We start from the raw sequence: 17,378 nt of genomic DNA, 5'->3' as shown, positions 1-17,378 counted from the left end.
CCTCAGAGGAAGGAACAGTGTGTTTTATGAGTTAGGATACACGGAGACCGCGGAGGGCAAGGCGCCCTGCCCGTCCTGCCTTCATGCAGAAGGAACACGTGGTGCAGTGAGGCAGAGCTCTGGTCGCTGCTGGCATCCCCACACACAGGCCACTGTTTCCCCAGAATTCCCCATCTTCCCCTTGCCCTGAGGGTCAGGCACAAGCCTTTACTGAAACCGTCTCGACAGAGAGATCCTCTACCTGCTGTGCTGTGCTTGTTCTTTGCTTTGCCCAAATGCACTCAGCTGCTGACCTCTGCTACACTTCACCCTTCAGCAAGATAAGGGCTGGAACCACTTCAGTAGTTTCATAAAAGTTGAACCTTGTTGTCCAGCCAGGAGAAAAGTTAGACAACTGGAGAAAATAAAGCCATTACATCCAAAGTAATTATCTATAGCTTTGCCCATGACTACTGTTCTTAAAGCTTTGCCAATCCTTCTTTAAACTACTTGCCATTCTGCTACTCAATCTATCCCACACTTACTTTTTATCTACCTGCTTTGCTTTTCCCTGTGGTCCGCTCTTTCTATTTCCACCACATTGTTAATGCTGCTAGGGCTTCCTACTCTATACCTACAGTTTGTTCTCAAAATTGGCTGATACCATAGAAGGTTCACACCAGGGGCCAGGTCTCCCACCTAGGCAACTGCATGTCCTGCCTCCTAGATGGGGTCAGTGATCCAGGACGCAAAATAAAAGCCCTCAGAAGGCACTTGGCTACGCACAAGTCTGTGAGCAAGAGCAGGTTCTTCTCAGCCTCAGAACAGGTTGCCTGAACCACAGAATTTTATTGCTATCTACATCATCATAGCTTAATAAACATAACCACAAAAGATTTTACGGCCATAAGGTTACTCAGCTCTCTGTAAAATGCAGCTAAACATGTTGGTCATGTATCATCTGGCACCAGTGGTTTGCTGCTTTCTGGCTGTTTTCTGGGTCTAGCAAAATTTCCCTTCAGTTGTTGTCTGTCTGTTGCACCTTAGTACCTCTGTGTTCTCTTTTGTTTACTAGGAAAAAGTCAGCTCTTGTTAATCCTGGTATCCATCTCAGCCGTTGCAAGGAACTGTTGATCTCTTAAAATAGCACGGTTAGAGTGAAATGAGCCAAAACAATGATTGATAAACAAATTGCCATGGGGAAGCAAACAGAAAGGCACAGTTCCCTCTCACTTAGCTCTTAGCAGCTCCTCTGTACTGCTGGCATGTGGCTCAGGAGCAGGTAATAGAAGGACATGACCTGCTGGAACGAGGTGTAGTGCATCTTCTTACCAATCTGGGTCATCGCCTCACGCTGAGTAGAGAGAGGTGGGAGGAAAGAGTAAAACCTTGCAGTTCCCATGGCACATCCTCCTTAGGGGCAGCCGTTCCCACAACCTCCAGGCTGCTCACAGGATCAGATGGGTGGCCTTGGTCCTTTCCAAAACAGCAATCCCTAAAGTTGTGCCACTGGAGCCCAGTGCTGTTTCCAGAGGATTGATTGGGGTAGGAGGAGCTATGTCAGCTCAACACATTTCCTCTAAGCAATACACAGTCAGTCAGCCTAGATTTTTCCTCCCAAAACTGCATAAGAACCTGCAACATTTTGATTTAAGTACTCCAGGTTTTCTCAGGGTTTCTTTTGTTCTCTCAAGATCTCACCTTATTTTGTGTCCATGAATATTTAGAGCCTTTGGAAACAAGATAAAATTTCATTCCATGAATTTTTACTTCTATATTTCCTTCCCTGGCCTTCCTCCTCATTTTCTCTCCTCATGTCACCACTCTACCAGAAAAAGTAAGGCAAGGTTAAAGGGGTGTTTGATAGTAAAGAAAAACTTCAAAACTTCCAGTATTTTTTTCCAAGATGGATGACATAAGCTGTGAAAAGTAGGGTTTCTCACCTTTTCTTCCCTTAATCATACCTGCTCTCTACCTCTTTCAACAAGCACACACCTTTTTCAGTAGAAAAAAAGAGAGTAATAGGAAGTTTAAAAAGAAAGAAATAGGAATAGGGGAAGAATTTCTACACTCCAGTTGTAATTTTTAGAATTCCTAAAGCAAATTAACCTTACAATTTACATTAGAATTAAAAAATGATTAGTTTCATCCCAAAGCTGTGTGTTTGTTCATTTCTAGCTTCCCAGATAAGTGGTGTGAAAAGTGTTTTGAAAATAACTACATTCCACACAGGCTGAAACCAATTTGCAAAGCAAATTGTTCTCTTACCAGAAAGATTTGACCAATTTGAGTGACTGTTTGTATTCTGAACACTTCCACATAAATAATATTACAGGAAAATAATTATAAAATCTTCTAGACCATAACAGTCAGTATGAGTCTGCCAGAGAGACACCACCTGCCCACGTGTGATGGAACCGAATGAGTGATGGTTGCAGAACAGACACGCTGTGCAATGCTGCCCTTTACAGACACATCTGGAATATTGTGTCCAGTTCTGGGCCCCTCGGTTCAAGAAGGACAGGGAACTGCTGCAGAGTCGAGCGCAGGGCAACAAAGACGATTAAGGGAGTGGAGCATCTCCCTTATGAGGAAAGGCTGAGAGAGCTGGGTCTTTTTAGCTTGGAGGAGACTGAGGGGTGACCTTATTAATGTTTATAAATATGTAAAGGGTGAGTGTCACGAGGATGGAGCCGGGCTCTCCTTGGTGATAACCAACAGTAGGGCAAGGGGCAGTGGGTTCAAACTGGAACACAGGAGGTTCCACTTAAGTTTGAGAAGAAACTTCTTCTCAGTGAGGGTGCCAGAGCACTGGAACAGGCTGCCCAGGGGGGTTGTGGAGTCTCCTTCTCTGGAGACATTCAAAATCCCCCTGGACACATTCCTGTGTAACCTCATCTAGGTGTTCCTGCTCCGGCAGGGGGATTGGACTGGATGATCTTTCGAGGTCCCTTCCAATCCCTAACATTCTGTGATTCTGTGAAAGTTTTGCCTTCTACATCCCCTAAGTCAATAACGTTCTGTACAATAACACAGCTCGTGCAGCAGGACTGGGCAAAACCCTCCTGTGCTGGGTTACTCAACCACTCAGAGCTGCCCTCAGAGTGTGTTTCCTCAAGCAATTTCTTCATCAAAAGCTTCACCTTCGTACAACTCGGGGCTGTCGTACACTAGAAGGCTCTTTTGCTGGCCAGGGGACTTGCTGGCTGTGTTTTCCTGCTCTTCAGTTGCACAAGGGAAAACTGAGATCTGTCTGTGCTTGCCAAAAACTCTTCAGATTTTCAGATCAATCTCAGAAATTGCTGCTGGCACTTTGGAAGAAAAGGATCAAACCAAGTCCCTCAACAGGGAACTGTTGCTCCTTTCCTTAGTGCTAATGACTAAGAATCCCTTTTTTTCTGAATCTAGGGTGGATTCACCCCTAAAGGATGCTTGATTCAGCATGAGATCCAAGCAACTCACCTAAATGCACACTTGAGTCTCAAAGTCAACAACATTTTAAGGTCACAGCTTATCCACACCATAAACTCTGATAGGTTTCACCCAAAAAAGCACCAGAGTGCAGTGTTGTGTACCAGTTCTGGCCTGCAGTTTATTGTGGAGGAATTTATAAAATATACGTGCAAGAAAAGTTCCATTGAAGTCTTGCCAAGTTGTTTGGAGAAAAGCGTCTGTAAGTTAAAAACCTCCTGCCCTCTCATGAAGCTGTTCCTCAGAGAATATTCTGTCAGTATGTGAGAGCACTTGGATGGTACAAATATCTCAGAAACCCTCCAGAAGGAGGGAGCAAAACAGATTTGTGTTTTGCTAAGCCTGGAACAAAGACATGTAAATGTGAGAAAAAGCAGCAGCTGATTTCTTTGCTTTTATGATTTTGGCCATTGTAATTACTTTAGGGAAGTTGACTCTGTTAACTAGTATATATGTTGAAATGCAATAGAAGTGGAGAGAATGGAAAAAGCCAAATTATTTCTGAAATTAAGCATGATTAGTTTGGAACACAGCCTATTAATTGTAACTCTCCGTAAGAACAGAAGACTGAGTAAAACCTTGAAGGTCTTTTTCTTCTAGTTCTCTCAGACTGATCCTTTGATAATGTGGGGGCTCTCATCAGGAGTCTTACAAATATTATGCAGCCATTAAGAACTAATTTAAAAGCTCTGGCATTGATTAATTTATTCAGATAGCAGGCCTTCATTTTTGTTACTTCCTGTGCTCCTAGGGTTTGTTAGTTCCAGACTTTTAAGATGTCACATGTTGAACCAATGTGAACTCAAATTCGGGAGGATAGCCATGTCCTGCAAGCACAGAGCATGTGTTTCCCTGGCATCAAAGTGAACAGAACAAAGTAATTTCACTGGAGGAAAGAATATAGTGTTTTCAAATAGTAGAATACAGTGGTCTCAAATAGTAAATTACTGTTTTTCAAAGAGCCTTAATAAAGACAAGAGAATTGACTCAGCTTCATCATCTCTTCCTCTCAATTCCTTTAAAATTCCTTCCCCTCTTCAAAAAATAAAGATGCATCAGTTCTACTAGGATGTTCTCTGAATGCCACAGCTTTTTTTTGGAGCCATTCCAGCTTTTTGAGAGCAAGAAAACTCCCAGGTACATAGTAATTTTGCATTTTAGAGAGGTGAAGAGAGGGTCAGCAGTCATTGTCGTAAATATATTGCTATAATCTGATCAATTGCCCTTGTCCTGTAAGAAGAGGTCCCTTGGTAAAAGGTTACCACAGCTCTTCTCTGTAGCATGGACAGAGCATGCTTCCTCTTTGTATTTTGCTATAAAATAATCGCACAATCTGGAAGTCTAAGACATTTTAGTACTCTAGTTCGATACAAATTCATCTTATTGTTCGTTTTTCTGAATCTTCACTACCTTTTACCTGTACTTCATGCCTTGATGACCATGCATTCTACCACGCATCTCCTCCAGCACTCCTTTCATCACCTCTAGTTCCATACATGCTGGATCTTGCATTCAACAAGACTGGTAAACCAAGTATGTCCTGAAAGCTGCACACGGGGGAAAAAGGAGCACTGTAGTTTGCTGGAACACAGCTGATAGAGAAGCCAGTTTAAAATCCAAGGTAGCAAAGCCTGCAGAAGCCTTAGGACAAACAGCAGCCACTTCTCTGAAGTGCAGAGTCATTAGGATGCAGGTTGCTACCAGAAGCCTCTAGCAGAGAACTTCCCTTGTCCTCCACACACCACAGCAGGCTCTGCACTACACACAAGGCAGGCTGAAGCACACAGCTGCTGGAAATAAGGTATTTATGGCTGAATTTGTGGAATCACTTGCCACAGGATACCAGATTAACTCCTGGTCTAAGATGGATCATGTTGTCCAGCACTAAGCATTTCGATGATGCACATAACATTTAAAAAATATTTTGCAGTTAGTTACATGGAAAAAAAAAATCGAAAGGCCACTAATTCTGCTAATATTGGGGACAATGATGGACAAATTTTCATCAGAAGCACTAAAAGGCAGTACAATAGCAGGTGTTACCAAGAAAAGCAAGCAGCGGATCAAGTAGACTTAGAAGAAACATACCCTGTACTTGTATTAAGTATAGAAACACATAGGTTGATGTGAATTAGTTGGTGCTTTTAGGCATATCTAGGTCATAGTGGGCTTAACATAGTCTTGCTCCCATTAGGAACAGTGTTACAGATGTGCCCAGGAACCCTGAGAACAATCCCACAGCCTGTTTTGGAGAGTGCCCCGCAAACACTCAAGATGGAGTCCCTACCTGGAGGAGATTATTGTAATTAAAACGTGATGCAAGTAGTGGGTGTAACAAACAAATGTAGAACGGAGCACAGTAATGATAGGAAAGTGTATGTGGATGAACTGGTTATGAGGTACAACTAGCATGAATAAACATAACAAAACAAAATATAGGAGTGAGAGCAAGAAGAGGAATATTCATCTCTGATTAAGTGGAATGACAGACTCATACAAAACAGCAGTTGCTCACTGCAGGACAGCATTGCATCTCATTTCTATGATGCTAAATAGTAACATAGTAATAAACAGCCCTCCCTAGCACATATGTAGCCATGGGCATAGCCTTTACCTTCCTCCTTCAGGTATGTATCTAAAAGATCTTTTCCTGTCATTAAAGATACCTCCTGAGCATCCCTCCTTGGGAGGTTGCAAGCCCTCTTTTTGCCCCTTAGCACAGTCCTAAAATTCTGATCAACCCATCAGTGTTCACGGCCATTTCAGGGGTGCTGGAAGATGCTCAAAAGGTTCGATATTTGTCTGAAGTCCTGATCAGATTCATGCTTGATGCTTTTTCTGTCGAGTTCTGCTGACACTTCGCATGGGCTTACTTTTGCCATGCATGCCCACTGACGTCTCTAATATGTAAAGTGCCCCAAAGCCCACATTCACCTTTGCATCTATTTTGATACACAGCTCAGGAGGTTTCCGAGAGAGTGAACACAGAAACATGATCTGCACTGACTTTAACCCATGGGTAATATACAGCTTTATGTCTCCATTACGCTTTGCTATGCCAGTGATGTGGGGGGAACCACCCTGTTTGCAGACTTCTGGAAACCTTGGTGTAGGTGAGCTGGTGCAGCTTCAGTGCAGCTGCCTCTGCAGTACAGGCATTACGGTCAGAACTGGCAGCAGAAAAATACCCAAACAAAACATTAAAAAAATGAGGTTACATCTACTCTACAAGCAAGCGGTGTGCTTACTGATTCCTATAAGCCTGCCTGAATCAGCTCTAGACTTTACAGGGCAGCCTGTACAAACCTATCCAAATACTGGGCTGATGTGTCAGGGTCTGAAGAAGCTACTGCGGTGCTGCTGTCAGTAGCTGCTTCCGAGCTGCTCAACTGTCTTCACACGTACTTCCACCTCACTTTCAATCCAAGTGCAGACACAACCTGTTTCACAACTTCTGCTTGAAGGAGTACAGCTACCACCTCTGGAAAGCAACAGGAAATGCTTAGTGGCACCTCGTGAGAAAAGCATGAGACTTAATGCAGAGCCATCCCTATGCTATTGTCACCTGCAGCTGGTCACCTTTGAGCATCCCAAGGCCTCCTGGAAGCTGGAACCAGCATTAGAGGGCAGCAGCTCCACTATAATGCTGTTTGATGCTAAAAGCTTTGGACCTTTGGATAAAAAGGCCAGCGTGAAGGCATCCACCCAGATTTGTGAGTGAAGAAATTATTGGCCAGATTTGAATACTCTGAACTCCGGCACCACGTTTCTCTCTCAGTCTGAAAAAGCTTGTGTTTGCCAACCTTCATGCTGTCACACACATCTTTATTTTTTAGTTTGAGAGAACTGCAGGAACCCTTGCTTCCCTTGTATATTTTGCAAGTAACTTCAGCATTCACAAGATTCCATTCCACAGTGTATAAAAAGTGGTACAAGACTGATGGTTTTAACTACAGATTTCCAAAAGCCTCGGCAGGGTCAATCTAAGCTGGTGGCTTCATGAAATTGATAAAAGTTCTTGGTTTTCCAACCATCTACAGGGTCACTAAGCACAGCTCACCTTCTGTTAGGCAGATCTGGTACAGACATGTTTTCACATCTTCTTTGCTGTAAATATGGACCAAGAATTTGACCCCTCATTTGCATTTGTAAATACTTTGTGTGTTTGATCTGGCTGGGATGGAGTTAATTTTCTTCATAGCAGCCTGTACAGTGCTGTGCTCTGCCTTTGTGACTAAACCAGTATTGATAACACGCTGATATTTTAGCTGTTTCTGAGCAGTGTTTGCACAGCGTCAAGGCCTTTTATTTTTCCCACTTTGCCCCGCCAGCAAGCAGGCTGAGGGTCTACAAGAGCCTGAGAGGGACACAGCTGGACAGCTGACCCCAGATGACCCAAGGGATATTCCAGACTGTATGACATTATGCTCAGTGAGAAAAAAATCAGGGAAAGGAGGAGGGGGAAGGGGGGATGTTCAGAGTTACAGTGTTTTTTCTCCCCAAGGAACTGTTAGGTCTGCCAAGGCTCTGCTTGCCAGCAAGCGGCTGAACACCTGCATGCCGACGGGAAGCAGTGAATGAATTCCTCACTTTGCTTTGCCTGCACATGCAGCTTTGCTTCATTTATTAAACTGCCTTTATATCAACCCAAGGGGTTTTGTGCTTTTTCCCTTTCAGTTCTCTCCTCCAGCCTGCTAGGGGGAGAACAAACAACTGATTGGATGGGGGCTTAGCTGCAAGCTGGGCTCAACCCACCACAGTCCTTTTTGGTGCCCAATATAGGGCAACAGGACTTCGAGATAAGAGTATCTGATCAGAGCATTCTAGGCAGAGCTTATAACTGTTAAGCTGTTAATTGTCAGGGTCCTGTGCTTGCTTGCCTTACTGTGTATTAAAGTCTGGTGCTGGTTAGCAGCTGTTTTGGACTTTTGCTGTTTATTGTAGCACTTATCTTGCTCCGCTGTGCCAGGGAACATTTTGTTAATGGCAATGGCCACATGCCTGGGCTGGCATAGGGCCCAGGCACTGCTGCTTTTCCTGTACTAGACATACTGGAACACCAGTATTATGGAGTTAATTTTCATCCCAGCAGCCCAGGGGGTGCTGTGGTTTGGATTTGTGTTTTAACTGTTAGTGTTTGCACAGCATCAAGGCCTTTTCTGTTTCCCACTCTGCCCCCACAGTGAGTAGGCTGGGGTAGAGGAGAGGTTGGGAGGGGATGCACCAGGGCAGCTGACCCAAGTCCTATCTGTTAGGAAGCAGAAGCAGAATCTCCAAGTTGTAAAATTGATGCAGATGTATTAAGCCATGCTCCTACAATAAATTTTGCGGCTTTCTAACCTTTACACAGAATCACATACAGATATAATAAACTAATTACTTACACAGAAACTTTAAAATCATGGCTTTCTTAAACATAAATTGGTTAGCACTTATCACACAAAGCTGTGGTTCTGCTGAAGTCAGTGAACATTTATTGTCTGTTTTCTAGGCTAAAACCTGACTCCAAAGTTCACTTTTTTCTCTTTTTTTTTCAGTGAATAGGGTTTGCATTGCAACTTCATGGCTACATCAAACAAAAATAAATTAAGCACCATTACAAAATATGAAGAAACTGATATTTCAAGATGAAGCAATCATTCATATAGTTTCACCATTTGAAACTAATTCTGATTAGCACTGAAAATTCCCAAACTGAAAATTTTACTTTCATAATGCAAAATGTTACTAATTATTGCCAAAGAGGTACTACTGTCAAGGCAAATACACAAAATAAAGTGTCAATGTTTTTCATGCTGCAATGTCTTTATTTTCCAGTGAAGAATGACAACAGTTTGTGACACAGTAAAAAATAAGAAAATATTTGTTTAGTTCTTATACTTTTTTCACTCCCATTCTACACCTTCATTTTGAAATGGATGGACCATTAGATATAAGAACTGAAAAACTACTGAAATAACTTGGATAACACCATATGAGGTTCAAAGTTAAACTACTTTGAAGAGTCCATCCTGCTTAAGGGTGCCTAGTGTGAGAAGTGGAAGTACTGCAATTAAAAATGTACACCATAGAAGCTAAAGACACTACTGAAAGCTTAGCTAAAGGTCTGCTAGAATAATGAGTTCATAGACTCTGTACATATCTTCAGGAGATTTAGTCATCCTGGGAAAAATACATGTATGCTCTATGCACAAGAGTAATTCCATCAGTGAAAACACTGTAAGAGCTGAATGTTAAAGAAGATGCAGGCACTTCTGTTATGCAGCTTCATCTAACCCTCCTCTGCCACCACCAGGTTGTATTCTCACTGAACAGCTACAGTTCTCAATGCCTTCCCCTTCAAGGGAGCTCCCCCTCCCCATGGTCCAAAAGTTTGTATGGGATTGAATGCCAGTTCTGGATTCTCACTTTGGTTCTACTGTTGCTATTCCATGACCTACCATAATCCAGGTTAAATCACTTCCCTCATCATTTCTGGGAAATAAAGGTATTGCTGATCCCCTCTCCCCTTGCTGGGGCACAGAAGGTGAATTGTTATGCGAAATCCACAGCATTTCAGGTGTGCTAGGTATGTAAGAACCAAATCAGTAATGTGAAGCCACAATCTCTGAGACAGGGTTGCATACACCTCAATGATGCATCCTGCCTTTGTCATAGTGCAGATGAAAGATGTGTGAAGGTGAGGCCACCCCTACCATTATTTCTGACCGAGGCACTGCTGGAATGCAGCACCACAGCTCCATCTGTATCTGCACTGGTTTTCCCTCTCAGCCCTAGGTATGGAGAACATCCACCTGTAGCCTCCTATTCCTCCTCTGTGCTGCAGAAGCATTATGAAATGGAAATAATTAGGGCTTAGGATTAAGGCCAGAATCTCCATCCCCAGGGATCTGGAACTTAAAATTAAGTAAAAACTAAGACAGAATAGTGGTTAGAAAGAAGTGACATACAAATCAGAAGAGACTTCTGTTTCTTTCCAGAGAAAAGAAGCTGCTTTCTAAAGTGTGTCTTTGTAGGAATGAAACATCTGCCAGAAATCTCTTTCAATTCTTGCTGGCAAAACATTAAAGTCCTTTGAAGAAGCACACATCCATACTACTAAATATGATTGCACTGTTGGGTTGGGTTTTTTTTTAAATGTCATTCTGCGTGACGATTGCCAAAAGGTTAAATGCTCCCAGGCTTGTCAGTCCTTTTCACAGCCAGGCCCCCACCAAAATCACAGCCGTAGAGTTCCACCCGAAGGGCAATACCATTATACCATGTTCTTGGAACAATGCGGATAAACCTGGACAGGATGGGTGGATTAAAGAAATGCTTGACGTGCCCACTGCTGTTTTCATTACCCAAGAAAACCTGCAAGTACACAAATACACAGTTAAAAGGCAGCACTTTAAAAAAACCCCACTGCTTCTTTTTTAAATGGTTCCAAACTGCTGCATTAGCCATCCAGGGTAGATGGACTGGCTCATTTCCGATTTAACATAAGGCCACATCCAGTCTCTTCCTAAAAAACTGGGCACAGCTAGCTCAGGCCAGCAATATCTGAGTCTGAGTAAATTAAACAGCCTCTGTTTCCATCCACACCATGAAAATTGCTATTCTAATTTGGATGGACTGAAAAAAACAAACTTCCCTTATTTTACCTGTACTGATAGCCTTTATGGGTTAGGTTGGTATAATGTGATACAGGCAACAAATAATATAAAGAACTCTGTCACTCTGTGTGTATCTGGAGCTCCAAAACTGCTCACTAGCATTGATTTCCCTTATAAAATCATAGCAGAAAAAAGCTGAGAAGAGGCCTTGGGAAATCCATTATTCTTTCAAATGAAATGGCCTTGTGCATTCAGGTTAAGAGTCCTCCTTTACAAATAGTGTCAGCTCCTTTTATCACAATGTTGACTGCACTCTCTACAGATTTGTTGTTCTTTCCTTTTATTACTGTTAATTACTCTGATCAAAATCAGATGGATATTATGAAATTATCTGTAATAACCCCAGCTCCGTATCATTTTAAAGTCCCATGAGAATATCTCTTTGGCTGGGTATTCTGCCTTTGGGCCTTGACTGTGCTCAGCACCTAAAACCAAGCAATGATACAATTGTCTGAACTGAAGAAGATACCTTTGCCACCGAGCTTGAACCATCTGTATAGGATTTCCACTCTGAGCCTTGGTCGCTGTATTGGATAACATAGGTTTTCACAAAGTTTTCAGCAGTTAGGGACTTGGCCCCCTGGGTAGCAATAGCAGTTATCTTCTTAATTGTGAGGAGGTCAATTTGCAGCCACTGTTGGTTGCTGTTCAACTGTAATTGATAAAAAGGGTTGTCTATTAGCAAATATGTCTATGTCTGTATTTGCCTAAGTGAAAAATCCTGTCTAAAGATAGTTAAAACTGCATCAAAATGCACCAAAATTATATCAAAGTAGTACAGAAGAGTAAAGCGAAGACAAAAGTCACAAGCATTCTTGGTGGTCCATATAATTAATTTCTTCACTGCAGATGATGTAATTGGTGTCTTAAGATTTTCACATTAATTTCCAATACATAATGAAAAATACCACAGGTTTATCTCCAGTATTAAAATGCAGCACACAATACTACTACCAAATGCTAATACAGTCACTTCCAGAAAATCTCAAGGTGTTTCATAAAGAAATGCAGCTCAGTTTTGAAGATAAGGAAACTCACATGCCTTGCTGAAGGTCATCCAGCTACATTAACCATTAAGCTGCACTACCTATAAACCAACTCAGGAAGGGTTTCTTTAACCCCCTGGAGCCAAATAGTCAACTTGTATTAATCTCCTGAAATTAAAAGGGCTATTTCTGCAAGGAAGTGATACAGACTCTGGCCCAGAGAATGCCATCCATTTCTCAAAATATAATTTCATTGCTGTTGCCAGAAGTTCAACAAGTTTTCTACTGGAAGAGTTGAATGGGTTTCTTCCCAAAGGATGGTTAAAGAGCTGTGCAGTAACCCAGTCATTCTTGGCACTGGACACACTGTGCAAGAAGTACAGCAGTACACAGACATCACAAATTTATTAACAGTAGCTGTCTTGCTGTTGTCCCTATTTTTCACTTGTTACCTTGGCTCGCCAGGCATTAATCTTTCCTTCCTGATTGAGACGAGCAAGTGAAGGGTTCCATGTGTTAAACCAGGATGTCTTAACAGATGAGGCTGTTATCTGGTTATTCTTGATCTCTCCATTTTCCATTCCAAGTGGCAAAGAGCAACCTGTTGAGAGAAGCACCGCATCATCTCCAGTTTATCCAAGCAGCCATAGCCTAAGCAGCAATGTTGGAATTGAGAACACCCACAATTTCAACTTCATTTAATATATCAGTTCAAAGATTTGCCAGAAAGGAAGCATCAGCACACAGCCCATTCTTACCATCTACTTCACAGCCCAGAAGCTCCATACGAAGAGTAGGCCTGTTGTAGGCCTCAGTTGGGTAGACTCTGATGTACCTAGCAATAACAGGGGGATCAATGATGTTCTCTTTTACCCCATAGGCATCGGAATTACCTTCAAAAATCTAAAAAAAACACAAAACCAAACCAAAACAAACAAACAAAAAACAAAAACACCAAAAAAACACATACAGTTAATGTAATGCAAACAGAAGCTTGGATGCTGATGCCTACCCTGTTACAAAAGCAGTCTTTTATATGCAATTAGCTCCATCCACAGTGATGGAGCACCCTGTGCTGCAGGGCAACTTGAAATATTTCATGGTCCCATCTTAGCATATTTGGAAATGCCTGAAGACCTCATTTCAAATAAACAACCTATTTCTACACACTATACAAGTCTATAAGATGACATTAGTAAAGAGGCAAAAGGAGATGTAAAAAATAACAGGTTTTCAATTTGGGAGATGTACCATAGGAACCCTGGAGTAAACTGAAGGGAGTGTTAATTGGTAGGGCTAGAACAGCTGGGCATAAAATTAACCTCTGGCAGGGTACAACCCCACTTATTACACAGGCTCTCTGCAGGTAATTCAGACAGTTTAACATTCAACTGTTGTGACAGCAGGAGGTGAGAGACAAGAAGGATCTAATACCAAATGAAGTAGGGCCTGATTTTTAGTTCAGCTTTCTGTTTGCTTCAAAAAAGCCAACATGGGCTTTGGAAATAAAAGTAGGGAGACAAGCTTGTGAGAAGGCCAGACACTACATAGTCAAAGTCAAAGGGTCAATCTAAACCACAGTCTAGGAGGTTCCTCACCTTAGAATCTGTCTTCTGCTCTGAATTTTCTTAGATTGTAAGTAAGTGCCCTTTGGGGCCTCAGGCTGTATTATTAAATTTCACAAGGCAATAATTTTTCCACTATCTCTTAACATAAAACTGTCACCTCACCACATCATTCGATGACACTAGCTAGGTTGTTGCAACCCCTACGTCATGTGCAGACCTTTTGTGCTGGAGAGCTGTCTCCTTTGAAGGTGCTCCACTTCCGTTTGTCTTTGCTGTAAACAAGAAAGAACTTCTGGATGTACAAGGACTTAAGAAACTGCTTGGCTCCCTGTGTCTGTATCCCAGTTAACAGAACTTGTCTTTGAAAGTCCACCTAGGAACAGCAAACAGTGTTTATAAAGCCAATAAAGCACAGTGAAATGCATTTCATTCTTTAGCATGTACACAATAGCTTTGAGCCTTGCATTGTGAAACCCACAACACTAACACACTCAGGAGGAATAGAAGCAGATACCACAGTCCAAATTAATGTCATCTCACTTCATTTGTGTATTTACTTGTACGTGCACTAATTTCAGAGGCCATTTTGCAGTGTTCATCAAAGGACCACAAAGACACCTCAAAAATATATGTGTCTCCATGCTAGGCAAAACTCTGCAATCCTCATTTTAGAGACAAGCAAAAGGAGTATAGAGAACCTCTAGGCTCACATTTTCATGAGCTGCCTCTAGTTTTGAATACATGGGCTGAGAAAAGGGATATGACATTCTGAAGTGCTGAAAAGCCACCACTCCTGCTGATATCAGATCCAAGCACTTAGCACATAAAAACAAGTCAGGAAGATGTTCCTATCAGGAGTAGAACTCATTCTTCTGGATTTGCCCTCCTCACCTCCACATGCTTTACTGCAGTAACCTCAGCTACTCACTACCACACCCTCTATTAAATCCTTCCTCCTCCCAATATTATTTCTAGTTCCACATCAGATCTCCCAACCTTCTCACCCTACTTAACCTCCACTGACTTACTAGCATGCCAAATATTGGCTAGCCAGACAACAGCCACCTGTTGAACTTACATTGTGACACTAGTTTCTTTTTTCTCTCAACTGCTAATTTTAATGAGATTTGTAAGAAATCAACTATCCTCTTTAAATTTGGGTGCAAATTTGCTCTCTGGTTCAAAAGTGATTGGGATGGAAGAAGTGAGGTTATTGAATGACATAGTACTTGAAGCTGTAATTATAAGCTTAATTTCCCTGTGAAGCCACACTGTGCTGTGTTAGGTTGGACATAGAAGCATCCAAACCAACTAAAACACTGCTTCAAGCAATGCTTGTGAGTATTACACATTAAATGATCACCCAACAAACACATACATATAAATAGGTACTGATAGGTAGATAGAAGAAAAAACAAAAAGCAGTAGAAAGAATTACTCAATTTGCCTACAATATGGTTACAGTCTAAATTGTGAGAGTAATTTTCTAGTCAATGGGCCTCAATAGCAGTAGAGACTGGGTTATTCCAGGGAAGGTGGACAGTTTATGGCATCTCCCAACTTGCTACATCTTTTCAGTTTTTCCCATCAATCTTTGCAGTGAGAACAAGAGCAGCCTGAACTAAAAACAAGTTGTAGGAAAATCACAATTCACCGATGGTCAAGCACATGCTGTATCAACCATACCTGGATCCAAGGGAGTTGTTCTTTTTCCATTGTAGTGCTCCAAGCATTGTATGATCCAGAATTGTTTAATCGGGCTAATTTAGGTTCCCAATAATCTAGACAGAAAATATAAATAAAGCAAGAAGCTAAAGAGAAGAAAAACAGAGGCTGTAACTAGCTATAGATGATGAGTGCTTCAGTTCTTTCCTGATCTGTCTTGGGAAACAAGAAGAAGCCAACCAAGAGATTCTAAAACCATAATCTAAAATAATTTGGACATGGTCAGCAACTGAAAGTCAGCTATTCCTCTGCAAAGTTTTAGAGTTGGCAGAATTACTTGAAAAATAACAGCTTTTTGTGCAATGTACCATCTGCTGACTTGGAACCAGGGTCTAGAGTTCACTAAACACGTTTTGGATGCCAGCAGAATCAGGCACAAAATGTGTTCTACATTCATGGAAGAGAGCTCCCTTCTGCATGAGGAGGTGTCCATGTTAACAACCGATATGGAATATATGTATAACAACATGGCTTAATAACAGGGTGGCAAGAAACAAAAAAAGAAAGTTAAATCCATAAAGAAAAGCATTTTTCAAAATAAAGAATTTGTTATTTCAAGGGAAAGGATGTGTGTTCCGGCATGAGTGTGTGTAATCTGTATACCCTGATTTGCCACCGTCCATGTAAAAATTCTACCTACCAAATGATCCCACTTTTATACCGGGAATAACCTTGGTAAATTAAGGACTCTGTCATTGCTCTGGATGCCAGGTTCCCAAATCTTTCATAACAGATATGCTTCGTCCTTTCACACCTCATATCACATGCAAATCTCAAAAGGTTTTTCAATACTTGGGTATTCATTTTCAAGCAGGGAACCCAAAGGACAAAAAGATAAAGTTGGATATGTTCCAGGTCATCCAGCCGGCCACAGAGAACTCCCTGACTCCCGAGCTTGTGATACTGGCAGTAGACTTGTGACACTGTCAAAATGCAATGGTGTGAGTCACCTAATACAGCTCACCGTCTCCTCTTGCAGCATGGGAGAGCTTTTTAACCTGACAGCTGATTCACTGCTAAAGTGATCTTGTAAGTTGTATCATGAAATGCCAAAAGAATGTGGAATTGCTGGTGATATTCAGGAGCATACCCGGACCTTTTCAAGTATTAACTCACCTACATGATCTGAAGCGTCGATTTGCGAATCGAGTATAACTCCACTTGCTAGACCCATTGGAATCCTGCACTCTAAAGAGAGCACAGTAAGTTTGTTGTTAAAGAAAAGGAGGGTTATTCCAAAATAGATATATTCTGGTGGAACCTTCTAAGACAACATCACTGAGAACAATTTTTGGTAATACTGCAACATCACTGCACTCCTCCCAGACAAGGCCAAGTTAATCTCTGCAGTTCTCTCAACAGATTAATCCACTGGTCACTGTGAGGAAACGTCAAATTCAAAGCTGGTATGCTAAAGGAATAAAGGTAGCACGCTAAATAATTCAGAGCTAGTATGCTATAGGCTAAACTTTTTTTCTTCTAGAGCAAATTTTCAGTAATCATTCTACCCCCTCCTTAAATGCACAGAGAATCTGCTTTGGGATTTTGCTGTACAATCTCCCAGATTTATTCAGTGATCCTGAAAGTGTAGAGATGACGTTATAGCTTGACTCCCTCAGCCAAAAAACACCTTAGTTCAGTACCTTTCTCTATAACCAAGTAGGATGCCCGCATTCCTGCTTGCTGATATTCCCCCACTTCAGTGTCCAGAAGCCACCAGCCAGGTCTCTGTGGTTTCATTTCAATTGTTCTGAATGAGCCTTGAAAAAAATTGAAGAGAAACATATTGGATATGTTAGCATTATAAAACTGATGTTAGTGAGGCTGGATGTTAAACCAAAGATCTTCCTATGAGTTAATCCAGAAAAAATAGATAACCCATTGCAAAAAGAGCAGTAACTACCACCATCTCAATCATTTTTTTTTCTTAGCAAGCAAGCTTCAGCTGGAGGCTGAGATTGGAATTAAGTGACCAGATCAAAATCTAACCT

The 17,378-nt window shown here is 41.7% G+C and overlaps 1 protein-coding gene across 4 annotated transcripts in view; it reads right to left on the bottom strand.

The window, feature by feature from the left end:
* Positions 1-8,425: 8,425 nt before the first annotated feature.
* The window catches only part of F5 (coagulation factor V), a 39,576-nt gene continuing 30,623 nt past the window's right edge, over positions 8,426-17,378 (bottom strand). For 2 of the 4 annotated variants that reach the window (XM_082047085.1, XM_082047086.1), the window contains 8 exons: positions 17,031-17,147; positions 16,504-16,575; positions 15,349-15,443; positions 13,880-14,035; positions 12,853-12,997; positions 12,547-12,695; positions 11,578-11,760; positions 8,426-10,806 (listed from right to left, as the gene is read on the bottom strand). In XM_082047085.1, coding sequence (XP_081903211.1) covers positions 10,618-10,806; positions 11,578-11,760; positions 12,547-12,695; positions 12,853-12,997; positions 13,880-14,035; positions 15,349-15,443; positions 16,504-16,575; positions 17,031-17,147 — 1,106 coding nt within the window. In that variant the 3' untranslated portion in view covers positions 8,426-10,617. Of the gene's footprint in view, positions 10,807-11,577; positions 11,761-12,546; positions 12,696-12,852; positions 12,998-13,879; positions 14,036-15,348; positions 15,444-16,503; positions 16,576-17,030; positions 17,148-17,378 lie in introns of those variants that run through there. The other 2 variants (XM_082047087.1, XR_014183496.1) reach the window with 2 other exon arrangements.

Source organism: Streptopelia decaocto (genome assembly GCF_964273445.1).
Source record: "Streptopelia decaocto genome assembly, chromosome: 1".
Taxonomy (NCBI): domain Eukaryota; kingdom Metazoa; phylum Chordata; class Aves; order Columbiformes; family Columbidae; genus Streptopelia; species Streptopelia decaocto.
Note: the sequence above shows the minus strand (reverse complement) of the source record. Positions and strands in the feature narration are given on the sequence as shown.